A 21,836-nucleotide genomic window follows, 5' to 3' on the forward strand; every position below is an offset into this window, starting at 1 on the left:
AGAAATTTTGGACTTGGCACAGAGGAGCCTTCATCACATAGGGGCTTCTTATGGTGGAAAAGTCGTCAGAAGCTTCAAATTGAAGGAAACCTCAGTTTGTGTAGATGTGGTCAGTAGCCCCAGGAAACAGTTGCATGTGGCTTTCCTTCCCCTCTTCACACTTAGTGGGTTGATCACTCAGACAAAGTAAGTTGCACACGGTCTGGCCTGGGACTTTTGCAGTATGTGCATGCTCTTCATGAAGAACCCAGGGGAGCAGGCCTTCTCTTGGTGGTCTAGGGGGGCTGTGGAGACTCTTGGCAGGAAAGGGCTGAAACACATGCTGCCCCATCCCTGTTGGCCATAGGGACTCTTGGCTACCAGACCACAGGGCCTCAGAGGATGTGCATAGCCAAGGTAGAGCAGTTCCAGTGGGCCCATAGGAGCCATTCATTTTTATCTGGAAAGGCACTTCAGGTACAGGCACCAGTATTGAGGGTACCAAGGCTCTGGTCTTAATTCCTAATTTGAGCTGATTCTATCCTTGTCTGTTGCCCCAGCTATTCCGTCAGCCTGGGCACAGGGGAGCTGAGCATGTGCACCATACTGAATTCGTGTAACTTATTGAAAAGTCGCTTTCCACCAAGTACTATGAATCAGCGAAAAATCATTACCTGTTCTAGAAACAGCTCAAACTCTATAGTTGATTTCTGAATCATCAGTGTACCTCAGTGACTTTTAACCAGTGTGCCACAGGAATTTTTAGAACATGCAATACCTGGCTGTTTAGTCTGGGGCACTGACCTCTTTTCCCTTAGACTGTCAAATAAAAAATGACAGCAGCCAACAGAACAAGACCCATCCAGTTTGAATGCCCTGTCTTGAACCATAAATAGGTAGGGCATATAATAGAGTTGCATCTTATTGGTCACGTCACATAATAAGGTTGTGTCTGATTGGTTAATTTTTGGTAACAGAAATCCTTATATACAAGTATATACACCTGCTTTTTAAAAAAGCCACTTTAACCCTGGCTGGTGTGGCTTAGTGGATTGAGTGCTGCCCTGCAAACCAGCTGGTTCGATTCCTAGTCAGGGCATATGCTTGGGTTGTGGGCGAGGTCCCTTGTGGGGTGTGCATGAGAGGCAACCACACATTGATGTTTCTCCCTCTCTTTCTCCTTCCCTTCCCCCCTCTCTAAAAATAAAATCTTTAAAAAATTGTTTTTAAAAAGGGAAAAAACCTACATTAAAAAAAAACACTTTGGAGCAAGAAGGCTAGGTAATCACTACTACTATTATTACTTTTGTAAATCAGTCAAGATTATACCTATTTTTGTCAGATTGACAAAAATTTTTGTCAGATTGTCAGATTGACAAAAATATAACTTTTTGGTTGCCACAGAATTTTAGTGATTAATTTATGTGTGCCATGGGATGAAAAAGGCTGGAAATCGTTGTTGTGCTCAAACGTCAACATTGTGGAAACCAAGTCCTGCCTGGCCACCAACCCTTTCCAGAGTGACCCTCACAAAGAAGTCTGATTGTTGCCAAGTCGAGTGGGAGGACATGGGGCAAATAAACATGTAGAGGTGGAAAAATGGATGGCAATTTGGAGGCTCTCCAGGTATTTGCACAGGGGTCTTAGGGTCTAAATTGTTATATTTAAGTTGGACCCATTCTGTTGCCCAGAACCAGTCTGCAGCCCCTCCCTCTTTCCCCTAACCTCACTGTTGCTTCTAGAGAGTAGTATTTATTCCACCATTTGTCCTTTCATCAATTGAAATTTGATGAAAGATTCCCTACTATGCGGAAAAGGCTGTGTGAGTTTCCAGGAGAAATACAAAAAAATACAAGGCAAAGGTCTTGTCATCCAGGAGATACAATTGTTCATCTTGCCTCATTCCAAAATGGATTTGAGGCACCTTAACACACCCGTACATGTGAGGTTAAAGCAGGGGTGAAGGAGAATGTGGGGGCAGAGAAAGAAGAATAAAGAAGAGGTTTAGCCAGAAGTAAGGCTAGTACATGCTATGAAACCCTAAATACTGTATTAGATGTGGGCGACAGTTTGTTGCTGCGCTTCCTGCAAAACGGTATGAAGAAGGGAATGTGATCTGGAACACGTTCTATACCCATTGGCCAAAAGCAGACCAGTGGCTAAGAAGAAGCCATTCCCAATACTGAGGCCTGAGAGAATTTTCTTCCAAGCACCCTCGTGGACATTACCAGCTAGTAAATCAGTCATATTCTCAGTAACATCTCTGGAGTACAGGTTTTACAAACAACAGGTTGTGACCCATGATATGTAATGTAATCAATTCAGTGGATGGCTGTCATGGTATAATGAAAAATGAATATTTGGATCTCTGGGTCCTGGCACAGAGCTCCTAAAAGCCGTGGATTCTGCAGAGTGTCTTTTGTATGGTAATGAGACGACTAGTGATGGGAGGAGGCCTTCAGGAGGGAGCACCAGTTGCCACAAAGACCAAGCCTGATTAGAGGTTGGGAACTTTCGGTTCCGGACCTTCCAGGAGGAGGAGAGGAGCTGGAGACTGAGTTCAGTCAACAATGGTCAGTGATTTAAGCAACTGCGAAGCCTCCATAAAACCCTAAACAATGGGGCGTGGGGACTTCTGGGCCCGGGAACATGTTGAGGTGCTGGGAGGATGGTGTGCCCGGAGAGGGTGTGGAACCTCCGTGCCCCTCCTTGGCCTATGGGTCTCTTCCCTCTGGCTGTTCCTGAGTTGTGTTCTTTAAAATAAACCACATTAAGTCTAATGGAAATGTTTTCCTGAGTTCTGTGGGTTGTGCTAGTGAATTGTCTAACTTGAAGAGGAGGTTATGGGAACCCTGATTTATAGGTGATTGGTCAGAAGTATAGGCACTCTGTACTTGGAACTGGTGCTGAAGGGGGGTGGTCTTTTGGCACCAAGCCAGTAGCTATGGGGCCTGTGCTAACTCCAGGATTTAGTATCAGAAATGAATTGAATTGTTGGGCACCCACTTGGCGTCAGAGAATCAGAACTGGAGAGTTGCGTACACCGTTGTGTTTAATAAAACAGGCTGTTAGAGTAGAATAGGCTATTGGCATACATCACATGGATAGCAAAGGAAGGTTTTGTGAGGATTTCATTTTAGGGGTGTGTACATGTACTGCATTGAGATATAAGTGTATTTGTTACTGGTGATCATGGCCAAAGAATGACCCCAAACCAATGATAGCTGAGCTTTCAACACTTCATTGCCTGGCTGGGGGAGAGGGGTGCCCAGATGTACACGTGTGAAACTTTTACTGGGCAGTGAGAGGGCAGATGCCATCATACCTGCAGCCAGGGTCAGGTGGCTCTTTCTGAGGGGGGCGAGGCACAGTTTGCTGTTTGGTCAAGGAGGAGTTCGGTGAAAGGAGGGGAGAGAAGACATATGAATACATAGTGTAGAGAAACTGATGGGCCCAGATAGATAGCGATGCACCCCACTAGGCAGGGCAGACCATAGGGGGAAGGTTAGCACTTTGCTCTCCGAAGGAAAGGTGAATAGGTGGTGAGCAAAGCAGGTTGGTGGAGGCAGCTGGGTTTTCATCTGTGAGAAGGGGGAGGAGGTGGTCAGGCACCATCTCTCTGGTTGGAGCTCTTGGCTGATGAACCTCAGACGCCCTCGTCCATGAAATAAACAGAAATTTTCGTGCTCTGTCTGAGGGATGACTTGAGGACCTGCCTGGGTGGCTCGTGGCAATGTGTGCAGCAAGGCCTGGCTTAGTACTTGGTTTTCATCGACACTTATTTTTTGCAGCGATTCCTCACCTGTAAAATGGGGGAGCACCTGTAAGTTCTTCAAGTCTGTGTCAAAACCTCTGCTGTAGAACTTGGGTATTGTTCTTTCCTTGGTATTGCTTAACACTGTTCCGTTCTGTGGGTGGACTACATTTTGTGCCTCTGTTTGCCAGTTAATGGATATCTGGATTGTTACTACTTTGGGGCTATTATGAATAATGCTGCTATAAACATTGACATACATGTCTTTGGACATATGTTTTCATTTCTCTCATATAGATCATAGGAGCAGAATTACTCTGTTAGATGGTAAGTTTATGCTTAACATTTTTAGAAACTACCCATCTGTTTTCAAAGTGGCTGTGCCTTTACATTCATCAGTGCATGAGGGTTCCAGTTTGTCTACATCCTCACTAACACTTGTTATTGCTGTCATTGTTTTCTTTACTTTTAGAGAAAAGGGAAGGGAGGGAGAAAGAGGGGGAGAGAAACAACAGTGTGCAAGAGATACATCGATAGATTGCCTCTTGCACACCCCCAAATGGGGACCTGGCCTGCAACCCAGGCATGCACCCTGACAGGAATCAAACCGGCGACCTTTTGGTTCACCAGCTGGCACGCAATCCACTGAACACACCGGCCAGGGCAATCTTCTTTTTCTTAAATAAGTCCCTTAATGTTTCATGTAATAATGGCTTGGTGGTGATGAACTCCTTCAGCTTTACCTTGTCTAGGAAGCACTTTATCTGCCCTTCCATTCTAAATGATAACTAACTGGACAGAGTAATCTTGGTTGAAGGTGCTTGCTTTTCATCACTTCTTGCCAGTCCCCTCTTGCCTGCAAAGTTTCTTTTGAGAAATCAGCTGACAGTATTATGGGAACTCCTTTGTAAGTAGGTAACTGCTTTTCTCATGCTGCTTTTAAGATTCTCACTTTATCTTTAACCTTTGGCATTTTAATTATGATGTGTTTTGGTGTGGTCCGTTTTGGGTCCAACTTGTTTGGGACTCTCTGTGCTTCCTGGACTTGTATGTTTATTTCCTGCACCAAATTAGTGAAGTTTTCTTTCATTATTTTTTCACATAAGTTTTTGATTTCTTGCTCTCCCTCTTCTCCTCCTGGCAGCCCTTTGTTTCAGATGTTGGCACTTTTGGAGATGTCCCAGAGTCTTCTTATATTCTTGTTTTTTTTTCAATTCTTGCTTCTTTCTATTCTGGTTGAATGTTTATTTCTTCCTTATTTTCCAAATTGTTGATTTGAATCCCAGCTTCTTTCCTTTCACTGTTGGTTCCCTGTAGATTTTTCTTTATTTCACTTAGTGTAACCTTCATTTCTTCCCTTATGTTTTTGCCATACTCAGTTAGTTCTCTGAGCATTCTGATCACTAATGTTTTGAACTCTGCACCTGATAGGTTGGTTTTCTCTGTTTCATTTAGTTTTTTGTCTTGGGTTTTGTTCTGTTCTTTCATTTGGGCCATATTTCCTTGTCTCCTCAATTTGACAACCTCCCTGTGTTTGTTTCTGTGTATGAGGTAGAGCTGCTTTGACTCCCTGCCTTAGCACATCTGTTAAGTTGTGTGGAGCAGAGTCTTAGGTGTCTGCCAGGGCAGGGCAACCCACTTCACTGCTTTGTGGCTCTGTGTTGGGGAAGGGGTTGGAGAGGGGACTGTGCTGCTGCCTGGCTTCTGGAGGTTTGTCCAGCACTCACTCCATTTCTAGTCCTTTTACCCACTTCCTACATGTGACTGGCTCCCTTTCAGCTGTTGCCCAGGTGGTGATTCCCAGAGTGGGTGGGTTTGCGCTCACTCTAAGTCTGTGCGGGCCCTTTAAATGGACTCTCCTGAGAAACCAGCAGTTTCTTCTGTAGCCCCAAACCCCACTGGTTTTTGCAGCCAGAAGGTATGGGACTTTATCTTCCAGTGCTGGAATTTTGGGCTGTTCGGGTGGCCTGGGGCTAGGCTCGCCCCCTGCAAAAGTATCCCTCCCAATTTTTATCCACTACACTTGAATGTGGGACAGCCTCTTCCCCTGTCACCACCGCCTGTCCATGCCGCACTGTGTCCTCTCTGCCCTGACTCTGCATCTCCGCCCCTCCTACCAGTCTGGATGAATGTGGCTTTTTTAAATCCTTGGTTGTTGGACTTCCATACTGTTCGATTTTCTAGCAGCCCTGGTTGTGTTTTGTTTTGAGGTTAGCTGTGATTCTTCTTGTGGTTGTGTGAGGAGGCGAAGTGTGTGTACCTATGCCTCCATCATAACTGGAAGTCTTAGGCATCATTTCATATGCTTATCAGCTTTTCATGTGTCTTCTTTAGTAAAATGTTTATTCATATATTTTGCTCATTAAAAACTGAGTTGTCTTTTTATTATGTAATGAACGGAACTCTGCATATACTGGATACAAATTCTTTATCAGATAAATAATTTGCAAATATTTTCTTATAATATGTGGCTTATCTTTTCTTCCTTCCTTCTTCTTTTTTTCTTTTTACAGAGTCTTCTGAAGCACTGAAGTTTTAAAACTCAACAGAGTTCAATTTATCAAATTTTTTTTTTTGCATTGATTCTGCTTTTGGTGTATAGTTAAGAATACTTTGCCCAGCCTAAGGTCATGAAGATTTTCTCCTGTTTTCTCCTAGAAGTTTCTGACTTGATATTGGTGTATGATGAGATACTTAGATTGAGGTCTATCTTTTACCTACTATGGAGAAAAGAGGAATCAGAGCAGACCTGAGATGCCGAACCTTAGAAAGACCTTCTTGCAAGGTTAACCTGGGGCTAGTGTCAGGAAACATAGATTTCAGGAGAGTTCCCACTATTCCCAGAACTGATAAGAGGGGCTCATTGCGCTAAACTGTTCGTATAAATAATGTGACTTAGCTGAACTGTGGCTTTAGTAAGTTTTAAATTCAGATAGTGCAAGTCTTCCAGTTTTGTTCTTTTTCAGAATTATTTCATTATTCTAGGTCTTTTGCACTTCCATGTAATTTTAGGATCAGCATGTCAATTTTTACCAAAAAGTGTACTGGGTTTTGATCACAGTTTTGCCATATCAATAAAAAAAATTAGCAGAGAATTGACAAAAGTGAGTCTTCCAGTTCATAAACATGATATTTAATGTTTCAGCAATGTTTTGAAGTTTTTAGTATATAAGTATTGTGCTTTTTTAAAAAATTTATTCCTAAGTATTTTATTCTTTTTGATGCTATCATGAATTAAATTTTTAAAAATTTCATTTGAATATTGTTCATTGCTACAATATAGAAATAAAATGATTTTTGTATATTGAATTGTACCCTGTGGCCTTGCAAAATTTATTAGTTCTAGTATTTGTTTCAAGGAGGCCTATAGATTTTTCTACATACAAGATTATGCCATCTGTGAATAAAGGCAGTTTTACTCTTTCTTTCCAATCCAAGTAACTTTAATTTCCTTTTTAAAATTTTTTTTACCTTGAGAGTACTTGATTAAAGCTGGGGACAGTGAAACAAGGAAAGGCTTAAGATAGAAGAAGCAACAGGAGAGCCTAGGCGGGGCTGCTTCGGCTCACTGGGAAGTCAGGGGAAAAGGGGCTGGTACAGACGGGTTCAGGCGGTCAGCCCAGGATGAGCTGCCCCTGCCCATTGCTCCTCTGATTGCCAGTCTTGTGGAGTCCCTTAGAGTTTAGGGGGATGCACACCTGAGAGGGAAGAAAGGCATGGGTGTGCTCTTGAGAGTGGAAGCCTGCCTCATTTCTTTCTTTGCCTTCTTGGCACTGGCTTGAACTTCAGTACAGTTTTGGTTAGAAATGGCAAAAGGAGACATCTTTGCCTCACTGCTGTTCATAAGGGGGAAAGCATCAGTCTTTCACAGTGAAGTGTGATGCTGGCTATGTGTTTTCATAGATGCCCTTTATAAAGTTTTGTAAATTCTCTTTTATTCATAGTTTGCTTAAAATTTTTATCACAAATCTGAGTCAGACTTTATCAACTACAGGCATACTTTGCTTTATTGCTCTTCGCTTTATTGCACTCCACAGAGGTTGCATTCTTTACAGATTGAAAGCAAGATCCTCCGCCACCAAAAAGGTCGTGACTTGTTTTACTGAGATACTTGCTTTATTGTGGTGGTCTGGAACCGAACCAGCAGTATCTTCAAAATATGCCTGTACTTTTTCTTCCATCTATTAAGGTGATCATGTATTTTTTGTCTATAGTATGCTACATTAATTGATTCACAGATATTAAGCCAACCTTGCATTCTTGGATAAATCCCTCTTGGTCATGGTGTATAATCATTTTTACAGGTTGCTAGTTTCAAGTTGCTGATATTTTGTTTTTGGTTTTCTGCATATTTACTTAGGGAGGATTTTGGTCTGTCAGGTTAATATTAGCCTCATAGAATGAGCTGGAGAGTCTTACGTCCTTCTCTGTTTTCTCTGTTTTCTTCATCAGTTTCCTTTTAAGGGGATAATTTCTGGTCCTTTGTGGGTGGCTGGGAGCAGTTCTCTCTTCTCTTCACAAGGCTGATTCTTTGCAGAGATGTCTTAGGATTTATGCTTGGCAGGCCAGCATACATCTCAGGTCCATTTCCTAGAGGGTGTGGCTCAAAATGGGGCAGGTGCCTGGCGTCCCTGAGACACCTTATCTGATCACACCTGGCACTCACACCTGCAGTTGGACTTGGAGACCTTCCCTGCGAGGATGGGGGTTCTGCTCACCAAGCAGCTGGGATACCTGACTGAGTCTGCTTCTCTCCCCCTCTCTTTTAACAGAGCAGCCACGAACCACAAGGTACGCGAGCAGGTTCGCCTGGAGCTGAGCTTTGTGAACTCAAACCTACAGCTGCTCAAGGAAGAGCTGGAGGGGCTCAACATCTCAGTGGGAGTCTATCAGAGCACAGAGTAAGTGGGGGTATGCTTCTTGCAGGTACTTTCTGAGCCCCAGAACAGGCCACAGCAGGGATGGTGCACAGGTAGACCTAAGGGTGTGGCAGTCCCCACTTTGGGAAGCGAGGAAATGATTAGGTTTGGGGTTGAGCAGGGTGCCAGGGATGGACCGCTGGAATTTGTTGGGAACACCTGGAGAGCTGGACTTAAAAAGATACATAGTTTTATGGGAAAACCGTGTGGCTGGGTCCAGGCAAGGAGATGGCATCTGTCTCATGGGCTGCATGGCTCTGCCATAAAGATGCCCTGGGAGCGCCTCTGTGGTCAGCTTTGGGAGCCGACCTGCCAGGCGGGGCCTAAGTTGCCCGCCTTCTTCCCCCCTCCCCCCCCAGCCTCACCACCATGCATAGAGCCTGGTTCTGGACTGCTTTGTTGATAGAAGGCCGAAATGTCTAAGCTGCTTTTTATATCAAGGAATAGGGGACTCATGCGAGTTCTCTATTTAGGGAGAAGGTGCAACTGAAACACTTCAGAAAACTACATTAAATATTTGAGGAAAGGATGTTTTAATTGAGAAGTGTCCCCTAGAGAGTGTTTGTGGGAGGCACAGTATTGAGGTGTGGCCTTCAGAAAAGCTCAGGGAGTCTCCCACCCCAAGGTGGGAGGTGTCCATCTTTACGGAGCAAGGACTTTGAGAAGCTTCAAAGGAGGGTTTGCCTGATTTTCTTTGTCGGGAAATGAGACTTCTCAAAAGGTGGGGAGCCCCAGGGAAAACTCAGTCAGAAAATTGCTCCCTGCATTAACAGAAGGATGACATTTGAGAACCTTGGGGCATCTTTGGAATGTGCTTTTCCTGACTGTCCCCAACACTGTGGGTGGCACAGGTGTGTTTCTCAGAGTCAGAGGGTTAACCTGTGAAACCTCTGCTCTTCCCTTTGCGATATCCGCGTGCCCTGGCTCGCTTAGCTGTGGGCTCCCGTTGTGGTTTTGAACACCTAATCAGAACAAGTGAACGCTTTCTCCCAGCCTACACTCTTGTATTAAACTCCAGTGTTGTGCCCAAAACGTCAAAGATCCTCGAGGAGGCAAGGCAGGGACACACTTCCTACTCCCACTTGCTCTACTGCTGCTCAGGGGTGTCCAGTGTAGAGGCCTCCCACAGAGACATGCAGGTAGGGTGCTGATGTGGTCACAGTGTGGCTCTAAAGTGGCCAGTCCATCCCCGGGCCATTGGGAAGAGGGGAGAGAGATTCCCACGTTCACAGCGCCACCTTGCATTTGAACCCACCCCCTTCCTGTTTAAAAAGCAGATTTCTTATTTCTTAGCACATTTAATCTTTAAACACCTCTGTGAGGTAGGCAAGAAAGAAACAATCTCATGTGCAGATGAGAAAACAGGGAGGTCAGAGGTTAGCCCAAGAGCGGGGTGGAGCACCCCGGCCAGGGACCTCGGTTAGGAGACTGGCTGCTCCTGGACAGTCTCAGGGAGAGCAGACTTGCCTCCAGCCCTGTGTGGGGCGGGGACAGGAGGGCACTGGGGACAGGGGAGAGGGCTGAGGCCCATCCTCATCCCCTTCCAGCAGAGTCCAGCTTACCCTGTGGCTCTGGGGAAGCCTTGAGGCCCGTTGGGTCTCACCTGCGCTGAGCACAGCCCTCTTGTTTTCTCTTCACCACGGAGGTAGTGTCAGCTTACAGGTGCATTGTCCCACTCCCCTGCTTAGCATTCCTGGCCTTCTCCCCAGGCTGGGCAGAGGTCTCCCATTACAAGTCCGGGAGCTAATCCCTGTTTGCAGAACACAGCCTGAGCCAGGTTCACTTCCTGTTGGCCCTGCCCCTAAGAGGTAGGCTCAGGGTACATTCCCAGGAAACCTGTGGGGTAACCAAGTGGTTCCTGGGGGGAGAGGAGGAGGAAGGGAAGCAGCAGGCCAGGGCCTGACCCTGGCTTGGGGGTTGGGAGCACTTAGTTTGTCAGATGGGGCCTCTGCCCTCAAGGGCCTTTCTCCTGCAGGTGATGAGACACTTCAGAGAGATACACCCCCAGGAGGAGGCAACTGAGAGCCCAGGGTTGGAGGGCTGCAGGAGAGAGGGGACCCAGGCACAGGCCCTGGCACACAGCAGGTTCTCAGCACAGTCACCAAAGGAAGGGTTGAGATTGGAGGGCTGAGCTGATCAGGATGCTGGTAGGCTTGTGTGTTAGGCTGAGACCCGGACCAGTTTTAGGACAGAGACAGGGATGTGACCAGAGTTGTCTTTATGGAAAACGAACCAGTGTGTGTGGGGATGGTGTCAGAAGGGGGTGGGGGACCTGAGCTTGGGCTGCCTGGGCAGGGGAAGCTGGGACTGTGGGTGCAGAGTAACCGGGACAGGGATGCTCAAGAACCCTGCCATGCTTCTTGTAGGGAGACGTTTACCATCCCACTGATTCCGCTTGGCCTAAAGGAAACCAGGATGTCGACTTTTCCGTTGTTCTCAAGGTAAATCTCAAAACTACAGGAGCTGGACTCACCATTTAAGGAAAATATGTAGAAATTTAGTATCCTTTTACAATTGGCCCTAGGCTCAATGGGCCAAGCATCGATTGACTTCTCGAAGGGTGACCGGAGTCCCCTTGGCTGGCCACACAGAGAGCCTGGCACACCCCTCTTCATTCCTTGGTCCACTCTGAGGCTCCTTGGGTGCCTGGGGAGAGGGGCTGGAAGCCCCCACCAGCCCGCCCCAGGAGGCCAGGGCAAAGGGGGTCTGTGGTGGACATGCCTTGGAATTTAAAAATTGTATCCTATTTTAGTATCTTTTTTTCTTAAATTTTTTAAAAGTGAAGTAGGCCATATTTTTGGAAGAATGGCTAAATTTTTTCCTAAACATTTTATAAAATGTCCAAACTTACAGAAAAGAACATTAAAAGAATTTTATAGCAAACTCCTATATATTCTCTACCTAGATTGTACCATGAACATTTTACTATGGTCACTTTATCACATACTTACCCATCTCTGCGTCCCTAGTTTTATATATTAATCCATCTTTTTTAAAAATTGATTTTAGAGAGAGAGAGGAGGGGGAGAGAGAGAAGCAGACACATAGATTTTGTTGTTCCACCTTGTATGCGTTCATTGATTGCTTCTTGCAATGTGCCCAGACCAGGTGGGGGTGCGGGGGATCGAGCCCGCAACCTCGGTGTATCGGGTTGGTGTTCTAACCAACCAAGCTATTGTCCAGGGCCAACCCATCTTATTTTTTTAGACATTTCAAGGTAAATCAAAGGTGTTGGTTCACTCTCCTTACAGACTTGAATAACTAGAATTTAATGGTGGTTGATTTTCCCCCACCTAATTCCTGGGGATCTGGCTTCCTCCGCCTCTCCTATCTTCCCTCCTTTCTCCCTTTCCTCCTTCCCTTCCTCCTTCTTTATTTCTTTTTTTTAATAATTGCTTTACTGAGATATAAGTTTATATACCATACAGTTCACCTCTTCATAGGGAACGCTATCTGGCTTCCTCCTAACTGTGTGTGTCTCCAAGCTGATACTTGGAGGCCCACCTGTGCCTGTCACTGAGCTGCATGCTGGTGATGTCACAGGCCCTGCCTGGTTCACTGTGGGGCTCAGGTGGGAAGTGGGAGAGGTGCTCTGCTTGGAGGCAGCAGGACATGCCTTGCCTGCAGGCACTGAACCAGCACCGCTTTGCTTCACAGCATGACAACCCAGCCAACTGAGCTCCACTGGTTAGAGCCATCAGTGTGAGTTTTCATGAATCACTTAGAACTTCCCTTTAGGAGGAGAAAGTGGAGACCAGGTGCAAGGCAGTGCCCGTGGCTGAGCTTTCCAGCACAGGCATGGTATATAGGAATTAATTCCGGCATCACAAAAAAATGCGTCAAAGAATTATGTTTCTTTTTGTAGCACTCCTGTTACTGACTCATTTTGGACTACTTTTAGTTTAGAAAAGAAAAAAATTATCATATGGCATTTTGGACACTGTGGAATTTCTCCTTTTAAAAGCAATCTGTTAGCCCTGGCCCTGTGGCTCAGTTGGTTGGAGCATCGTCTTGTGTGCCAAAATGTTGTGGGTTTGATTCCTGGGTGAGGGCAACATAGCTCGGCTTCAGGTTCAATCCCCGGTCAGGATGAGTATGGGAGGCAACCAACTGATGTCTGTCTCTCCGTCCCTCCCCCTTTCTCTCTCCCTCTCCCCCTCTCTCTCCCCACCCCCACCTTCCTCTTTCTCAAAAAGCAATATACATAATCCTCGGGTAGGATTAAAAAAAAAAAACAAGCAATTGGTTAATGTTTTGAAAGCTTCTGCACTTGACTTCCATTCTGGAGCAGAGACTGAATTACCTCACATGAGCCCTTTCACCCAGAGGCCTTTTTGCTGCTACCTTGTTTAAATCTTGGTGCCTGTCTCTGTGAGTTTGGGGTTTACTCTGGAGTTTGAGAAGGAACATTGGTGGTCTCGTAGGACCAGGATCACCAGAGACTGGATTATGTGGGGAGAAAACAACCCAGGAGCCACATCTTTATGCCAACTTTTCACAGGCCACTTGAACTTTAGATGCAATACTTGTTGCTGGTTTGTGAGACTCGGATGTTGTGTCTGTGGAAATGTCCTTGCTGCTTTTGTAGAATAGTTTTCTTAAGATTTAATTTGTTGCTTGGTGCCAGAGCTGCCAGAGTTTGTAGGCATTTTTTTTTTTTTTTTTTGGTGTATTGCATTTAAAAGGGAAACTCCTGGAGAAACTTGGGGATTTATGGGCGTCGGTAAGGCTCCAAACGTGTCTTGCGCTGAATTCCACATTAAAGCCAAGTGAAAAAAAGTCACGTGTTGGTGGGCACGGCCAACTGCTATTCAGCTGAGGCTTCCAACCATGTCATTTAGCTTAAAAGAGACTCTACAAATGTTAGTCATACAAAAATGAGAACACTTGGGGACATTCTGTTTTCTCCCTTCCATGTTTGTGCTTCCGAATAACAGACAGGTGCTACAGAAGTAGTTTGCTGACTTAATTAGGGCAATTCCAATTGTTCTTCAAATCTGATGAGTGTGTCCAGTATGACGTTTAATAGTCAATAAAGCCTCACAATGTGATTTGGTTTTATTGTAAACAAGTGGGCTTTAAAAATGGCCTCATTAGAAAGCATCATCAAAATACAGTCCCTTTCCAGAGAATTCAAGTTTTTTTTTTTTAAATTTTTAAATAGAGCTTTATTTCTTTTTTCTGATTAAGAACAGTATTCCAAAATGTTCAGAATATACCAAGGTGTGTGTAGCTCCCTCACAACCTACCACCTTTCCCGCTGAGCTCTGTAACTTGCTCAGCATTTCCTCTCTGGACCCAGGCTCTTCCCTAGTCAGGACCACCTCACAAGGGTGTGTGGCTCCTGCCTTCGATGGGGCTCAGCCTCAGCGTGGTGCACCTCCGTGCTAAACAAGGTAGCTGTGAATTCCTTCTACAGACAGCTGCCAAATACTTGCTATTGTCAGCAGCTCTCTACTGAGCATTTTTGCACACTTTGCTGAATATTCCCTTTGGATAAACTTCTGGGTGTGAACTTGGTAGGTCAGAGATACTAACGACATTATCTAATTTCCCACCAGAAATGGTTCTGCCTTCCTGTGTTTTTATCTTCTTGCATCCTTGATTGCACTCAGCATCACTCATCATTTTCACTTTTAAAAAACTGTCTTTTTGATTTTTGTGAAATCAGGTGAAAGTGATACTTTATTATATATAGTTTGCGTTTTTTTAATCAGAAAATAGAATTGAGTACATTCTCGTATATATTTATGTGCCTCTTACATTTCTCCTGTTCCGAATGACTGTTTCTGTCCTTCCATAGTGTTGCTCGTATTACTTAGAGCAGTTTTTCTTACCACATGAAGGACAATAACCCTTGGTTATATGGAGTGGCACATATTTCTCTCAGTACATTCTTTCCTTTGACTTTTGTTACATAAGCAAATAACCAGTTTAAAAAGTTTATATATATATTTTCTCCATGTAGGTTTTATGTTTTTAAACTTATCAGTTCTTCCTTTTAATAATTCTGTCTTGCTGATAGCTTCAGAAAGGCATTCTCTACAGCAAGATGTCATAAATATTTTGGTATTGTTTCTCCTAGTCTTTTGTTTAAGCATTTTTAACATCAAATCTTTAATCTGTCTAGAACTTGTTTTGGCAGTAAAATGTGAGGTGTAAGGCTTTAACTTTTTATTTTCACCAAAGGGGTAGTCAGTTTTCTCCTGAACCACATATGGAGAATCCATCTGTGGTGCTGGATGGTGTCTCCTTACCCCTTCCCCCACCTCCCACCATCCCATCATCCTCTATCCTGCTCTGTGGCCAAGAGGCAGCAACAGGCTCCTGCTCTGTGGTTTCCTCTTGGGTGTGGCCAAGGAGGAGCAGCACCAGCTGGATGTGAGAGGGTAGGAGGAGAGGGAAGTTGGGCACTTATTCCTGGCTCCCTCAGCTGGCTTCCTTTTGCATTCCCCCAGGGAAGGTCATGGTGGCTGTTCAGTACTCACCTCAGACAGCCACCTCTCCAGTTTCCGAAGCTCCTTCCTCCACTTGACTCTTCAGCCCTGGGGTTCTAATGGCTCTGGAGTCCCACACCACCATCCACACCATTGTCACAGTCCTTTTCTGAAACTCACATCTGTCACACCATTTGTGTGTGTCTCTTCTCTTCTGCCTGGCCCTGTTGGATGCATCAGCCTTTCCCACCTCCATGGAGTTCTGGCTTTAGTTGTAGATCTGATTCTCAAAATTTGCTTCAGTCTGTTCCAGACCCATGTCTGGTTTCATTGTCCATTTCCACTGTTTGTTTAGTCCTTGCGTGCTTTAGCACTAAATAGAGCAAGCCTCCTTTATTATTATGTTTTTCAAAAAGTTCTTTTCTTCCACATTTTACTTTCATACTTTGTGAAGCTTTCCAAAAATAGTACTTTTGGGTTTTAATTGAAATTTTTATTAGAATTAGAGCCTAATTTGGGCAAAATTTCACCTTTTCAATTTACACATTTTCAAACCATCAATATATTTTTAATTGGTAATGTCAACAAATAGCAATGTTTGTGGGGGCATGGTCCACATCTGTCTTACTTAATGATTTTATGAATTAATGAAAGAATGAATTAATGGCCCTGGCTGGCGTAGCTCAGTGAATGGAGCTCAGGCTGGGAACCAAAGTGTCCTAGGGTTCGATTCCCAGCCAGGGTACATTCCTGGGTTGCAGGCCATAACCCCCAGCAACCACACATTGATGTTTCTCTCTCCTCTCTCTATCTCCCTCTCTAAAAAAATACATAAATAAAATCTTAAAAAAAAGAAAAAGTTTTCTCATATCATATTAAAAAAAATGAATTAATTAAATGCCCTTCACAAAGTTTAATAATTATCGGCTTAATTACATTATTTGTATCCCTAGAAATATTGTGCTTTTGTTGCTATTGTGAATTTACTGTTCCATTATATTTTTTCTCTTTTTCTTTTTAAAGATTATTTATTGATTATTATAGAGAGGGGAAGGGAGTGAGAAAGAGAGGGAGAGAAGCATCAATGTGTGACAGACATACCGATTGGTTGCCTCTCACACATCCCCAAGTGGGACTGGCCCACATCTCAGGCATTGCCCTGACTGGGAATCAAACTGGGTGGCTCAGTTGGAGGGTCCTCTCAATACACCAAAAGGTTGCAGGTTCGAGTTCCTGGTTAGGGCATATACCTGGGTTGTGGGTTTGATTCTTGGCTGGGACACACACAGGATGTTTCTGTCTTTCTCCCTTCCTCTGTCACCAATATCAGTAAACATAGCCTCGTGTGAAATATACATAAACACAGTTAAGAAACTAAACCCCGTCACTCAGAAAATCACTGCAGTATACAATCGTCCATAGTTTCTATGTATTCTACATGTATTTTATTTACTTATTTTTTTGCCTGTTTTTGCTTTTCTTTTTCCTTTTGCCACCATGTGGCTAAGGGTTTAAAGGGGGTGAGACGGGGAGCATTAGGCCCCAGTTATGCCAAGCACGTGCTCTGGCCCTGCAGCCTGACCCTGGCGCCATGTGCAGGTGCAAGCCACGCACAGGTGCAGCAGGACTAAGAGACAGTACATTGTACATGTATTTTTAAAGGAGCATATCAGACATTAATCTTTTACCTCATTATGGTTTTGAATGACACCCTGTCTCAATTTTATCTTATCCCATTTTTCTTACAGGATTTTATTCTGGAACATTACGGTGAAGATAGCTACCTATATGAAGAGGAAATAGCAGATCTTATGGATCTGAGACAAGTACGTTTCTGCATGGCAGCAGGGAGGGGAGGATGGTGGCTGGAGCTTGAGTCTTCAGAATATCTCACGATTGCACTTGAAATCTTTATAGAATTGCAGGTGTTGGGAAGTGATCAGGAAGGGCTGTTTATTTATCTGTTCCACTTGTCACATAAGTCCACAGAAAGGAAGAGACCTGCCCACTGGCACAGCTGGGCTGGATGTGGGACTCCCAAGTTCATCCCAGCCCTTCCCACCCCTCCCAAGTTCATGATACCAGTAGCAGGGCCCAGCTCCACAGAAAGACTGTGTGAGCCCCTGCTGCCATTCCTCTGCACCTGCTCTGTACTCACCCGCATCCCTCCGGGGTGGCACCTTTCCTTCAGGCTTGTCGGACACCCAGCAGGGATGAGGCCGGTGTTGAGCTGCGATGAGTTATTTCCTCCAGTTGGGCTTTGTTGAGAGCCGGTTCTTCCCGCCCACACCGACAGATGTGGATCTTATTTACCTGGTAGGTGCCTGGGGTCTGTGTGGTGCTACCCCACCGTGGCCACACGGGCTCCTCTGCACTGTGAGGCCCCTCTTTCTAGTTGTCCCCTTTGTATGGGACATGTAGATAAACTGGTGTGTGTTTGTGAAGGGAACCCAAGGGGAGCAGGCTCCAACAGACCTTGCCTTTTTGCTTCTCAGAACAAGTGAGCTAAAGAGAAGAGGCATTTCTTTCATGCTCATTTTATCATCAGGGCTCTGAGGCAGAACTAACAAGAAGCAAGATTCTTGCCCCAGATTGGGGGGGGTGGGCAGGGAATCATGTTTTGTCCCAATGAAAAGGCTGCAAACAGAAATAAATTAAAAACAAAGCAGAGTATTTGGTTCTTTCCAGAGTTGGTATTTTCTTTCGTTACTGATTTTAGAGAGAGAGGAAGTGGGGGAGAGATGGACAGAGAGAGAAACATCGATTTGTGGTTCCACTTATTTATGCATTTGTTGGTTGATTCTTGCATGTGCCCTGACCCAGGATCAAACACGTAACTTTGGCATATTGAGACAATTTTCTAACCAACTGAGCTACCCAGCCAGGGCCAGACTTGATTTTTTTTAAAGATTTTATTTATTTATTTTTTAGAGAGAGGGGAAGAGAGGGAGAAAGGGGGAAGGAGGGAAATATTGATGTGCGAGGGAAACAGCGATTAGTTGCTTCTCGTGTGCCCCCAACGTGGGACCAAACCTGCAGCCCATGCATGTGCCCTGACCAGGAATTGAACTGGCTGCCTTTTGGTTTGCAGTTTGACGATGCCCAATCCACTGAGCTGCACTAGTCAGGGGGGCCAGAGTTGGCATTTTCGAAGATGAGTGTTTAAATACTTTAGAGATGCTCTGCCTGCTCTATGAGTGTGGGTGAGAGCAGGCTAAATCCCAACAGTAAGGATCATATTCAGAGTTAAATTACACCATGGCTGGCCCCTATGATGCCCGCCTTTTGAAAGGAAAGGCAGATGGCAGCCTGCCCTGGTCAGGGTTCTAAAGGTGGTTTCATCTAAGTGTTGCATTAAGGAGAGGCTCCATGTCTACATGCTGGTTGATGTGTGAACTTTAAAACAAGTCCAGACTCTTTTAGACTTGAGCAAGAATTATGAAAGGTTTGTAATTGCTGTATTTTATTTAGGGGAAGCCTTATATTTTTTGAGCAGTTTCGGGTTCACAGCAAAATTGAAGGGAAGGTGCAGAGATTTTCTGGAAACCCCCTACCCCCCACACCAACAACCTTCCCCAACGTCAACACCCGCACCAGAGGGCACATCAGCCACAGTGGGCACACTGTCACCCAGTCCACAGTCGACAGTAGGGTTCGTTCTTGGTGTTGTCCATTCTACATGGACTTGGTAATGTACAACGACTAGTATCTACTAATAGAGTATGCAGAGTAGTTTCACTGCCCTAAAATTCCTGTGTGCTCTACCTATTTGTCCCTCCCCTTCTCCCCTCTGAAACTTGGTAACCACTGATTCTTTTTCTGTCTCCATTGTTTTGCCTTTTCTAGAATGTCATATAGTCGGAATCATGCAGTATGTAGCCTTTTCAGATTGGCTTCTTTCACTTGGCAATATACATTTGATGTTCCTGCATGTCTTATCATGGCTCAGTAGCTGTTTTCTTTTTAGTGCTGAATAATATCCCACTGTATGGACGTACCACAGCTTTTTAATCCATTCACCTACTGAAGGACATCTTGGTTGTGAACGCTTATTTTTGTGTGCTGTTGTGGATCTTCGGTATGATGAGGTCCATCATCTTGTTTGGAAATGAAAGCCTTGTTGCATGTGCATCTTTGAATTTTATTCAAGAAATAAATTTTCATCAATTTTTACCCCCCAAATGGCATTAACTAGCCAAGTAATCTGTATTCTCACATATATTACATTTCTTCTAAATAGGTATGACTCCCTCACTGGGGTCCCAGTCAGCCAACAGAACTTGTTACTGGAAAAGGCCAGCATTCTGTTTAACATTGGAGCCCTCTACACGCAGATTGGGACCCGGTGCAATCGGAAGACGCGAGCTGGGCTGGAGAGCGCAGTGGACGCGTTTCAGAGAGCCGCAGGTGTGTCTCCGGGAGGGCTGGTGGGGTGGAGTCCTGGCCCTGTCAGTGGGCACTGGGTGCCCCCACTTCAGTGGGTCTGTGGGTCCGTCCCAGCCTCACGCGTGGTCTCCTGGGCCTGAAGGGGCCAGGCCAGTTTCTAGTGGTGGCGTAATTTCCCACCAAGAGAATGACTTACTGGTTTAAACCCTGTTGGCGCAGTCTGGGTCTGGGTTATGGCTCGTGTACACAGTGAATCCTGTGGTTAACAATTAATCTTTTCCAAACAAGTGGCCTCAAGAATGGTAGTGAATGAAGTGTTTCTTTGAACACTGTACTGAGGAACAGAATACGTTTTTCTGAGTAGTAAAAAAGTAGGCTTTTTAAAAACTTCTGTGTGCCTCGCTAGTGCCTATTACTGTTTATGCCTTTATTTTTGCTGATTGATTCTATGAAGCCTCCCTATCTGAGGCTGCTCTTCTCAGCCCTTTGTCAAACGACTCTTAGCTCCGACGTAAGGAGGACCAGGGATGGGAGGCCTGGTGCAGTGGGTGGGCCCGACATGGCTCACGGGTGTCCAGGGGTCCTGCCTTACTCCCCTCCAGCAGGGCCCATGTCTGGCATACTTGGGATGAACCATACTCGCTGATTCCCTGCAGGAATTGATTTCTTTCACTGTAAGCCCTTTTCTGGACTCACCATTCTGAGGAATCTTGAGCAGCTGAACTTTGTGACCTGCCTCTGAGATTAGAGGCCTGGACAGAATGCCACTTGAGAACGGAGTGGAGAGACCCCGAGAGGAGCACACAGCTGCAGTAGTTGCCGTCCTGCTGCAAAGCAGTCTGTGCTTGGAGGCAAAACCAGAGGAACCAGTCAGATGGGATTCAGGGTGGAGATTTTATTTAGCTGCAGGTCGATGTCTGTTTCTGTTGTGACAGTTAATTTCTAAACTAAAGCATAAAAAAGTCAGCCGAGGGCTATAGCATGGAAATTTCTATTGGAATGGGCTGAGCTGGTCTTCCGTAGGGCCCTAGGGAATAGCCCTACTTTTCTGAATGCCTCAGTGTTAGTGTGAGTCTGTCCCCCTGAGAGCCCCACACTCATCCCCCCCCCCCCCCCCCCCCCCCCCCCCCCCCCCCCCCCCCCGCCTGCTTTCTGCTCTGCCTGCCTCAGATGCCTGGCCCTGTTTGGAATTTCTCAATTGTCCTAGGAGAGATAGGAAGGGTTGGGAGCAGGCTGGTTTCCTTTCCTGATACAGATGTAAGTGTTGGGAGGAGAGTCAGATCTTTTTTTAAACTGTGGCAAAAGATACATAATGAATCACCATTTTAACCATTTCTAAGAGTTCATCGGCATTAAGCACATTCACATTGTTGTGTAACTCTCCCCATCACCCCAGCGTGAAACCCTGCTGCTGTTAAACAGTAACTCTCCGTTCCCTCTCCCTGCCCCTCCCTCCCGTCCCAAACTCCTGGCAAACACCATTCCACTTTATCTCTGCGAATTCCAGACTGTTTCAGTTACCTCATCTCAGTGGAATCACCGCTTGTCCTTGTGATTGGCTTATTTCACTTAGCGTAGTATCTTCTTCCATATTGTAGCATGTGTCAGAACTGTCTTCCTTTCTTAAGGCTGAAAAATTCCATTGCATGTTTATACCGAATGTCATGTATCAGTCAGTTTATCAACGGGCATTTCTGCTGTTTCTGCCTTTTGGCTCTCGTGGAAGGTGCTGCCACGGACGTGGGTCCCCGACTGCTTGTTTCAGTCCCTGCTCTCAGTGTTTGGTGTGTGTACCTAGGATTGAATTGCTGGATCTTATGGTAATTGAGAATCATACTTTTGAAGATGCTCCAGGATTTTTGCTTCTGTCAGTTCTCTATGTTTCTGAGCAGCATGGTGAAATAAATATGGCTCCCAAATAATGTGCAAAAAATTTCCAATTGTAGGCGTTTTAAACCACCTGAAAGAGACGTTTACTCACACACCGAGCTACGACATGAGCCCTGCCATGCTCAATGTGCTGGTCAGAATGATGCTCGCACAGGCCCAAGAGAGTGTGTTTGAGAGAATCTGCCTTCCTGGGATCCAGAATGAGTTCTTCATGCTGGTGAAGGTGGCTCAGGAGGCTGCTAAGGTAAGCCTTCCTGGTTCTTATGACTTCAGGGTGGGCAGGATGCATCGGTACGGGCCCACTGGAAGCAGCGGGGATGTCCCACCACAGCTTGCCCATGGCCTGGGCAGCATGCCCACCCTGGCCAGAGTGCTGGCTTGCATTTTCTTGGCAAGTACTAGTGTTTCAGATACGATCGCTGATTCCATCTGCAGCTTAGCCTAAAACCCAGCATAATGACAGTTGCCTGA

General features: G+C 45.3%; 1 protein-coding gene and 1 non-coding gene across 2 annotated transcripts in view; one reads left to right on the forward strand and one right to left on the reverse strand.

The window, feature by feature from the left end:
* RHPN2 (rhophilin Rho GTPase binding protein 2) overlaps nucleotides 1-21,836 on the forward strand; it is a 52,545-nt gene that overhangs the window by 17,460 nt on the left and 13,249 nt on the right. The window contains 9 exon segments of the mRNA XM_028529436.2: nucleotides 8,506-8,634; nucleotides 11,019-11,062; nucleotides 11,065-11,093; nucleotides 16,838-16,915; nucleotides 17,281-17,320; nucleotides 17,323-17,378; nucleotides 17,380-17,405; nucleotides 19,330-19,496; nucleotides 21,422-21,609. Coding sequence (XP_028385237.1) covers nucleotides 8,506-8,634; nucleotides 11,019-11,062; nucleotides 11,065-11,093; nucleotides 16,838-16,915; nucleotides 17,281-17,320; nucleotides 17,323-17,378; nucleotides 17,380-17,405; nucleotides 19,330-19,496; nucleotides 21,422-21,609 — 757 coding nt within the window.
* Nucleotides 16,585-16,717, reverse strand: LOC114511798. The gene has a single exon (XR_003685762.1). It is a non-coding gene; the product is annotated as a small nucleolar RNA SNORA76 (small nucleolar RNA).

This window comes from Phyllostomus discolor, chromosome 12, assembly GCF_004126475.2.
Source record: "Phyllostomus discolor isolate MPI-MPIP mPhyDis1 chromosome 12, mPhyDis1.pri.v3, whole genome shotgun sequence".
Classification (NCBI taxonomy): domain Eukaryota; kingdom Metazoa; phylum Chordata; class Mammalia; order Chiroptera; family Phyllostomidae; genus Phyllostomus; species Phyllostomus discolor.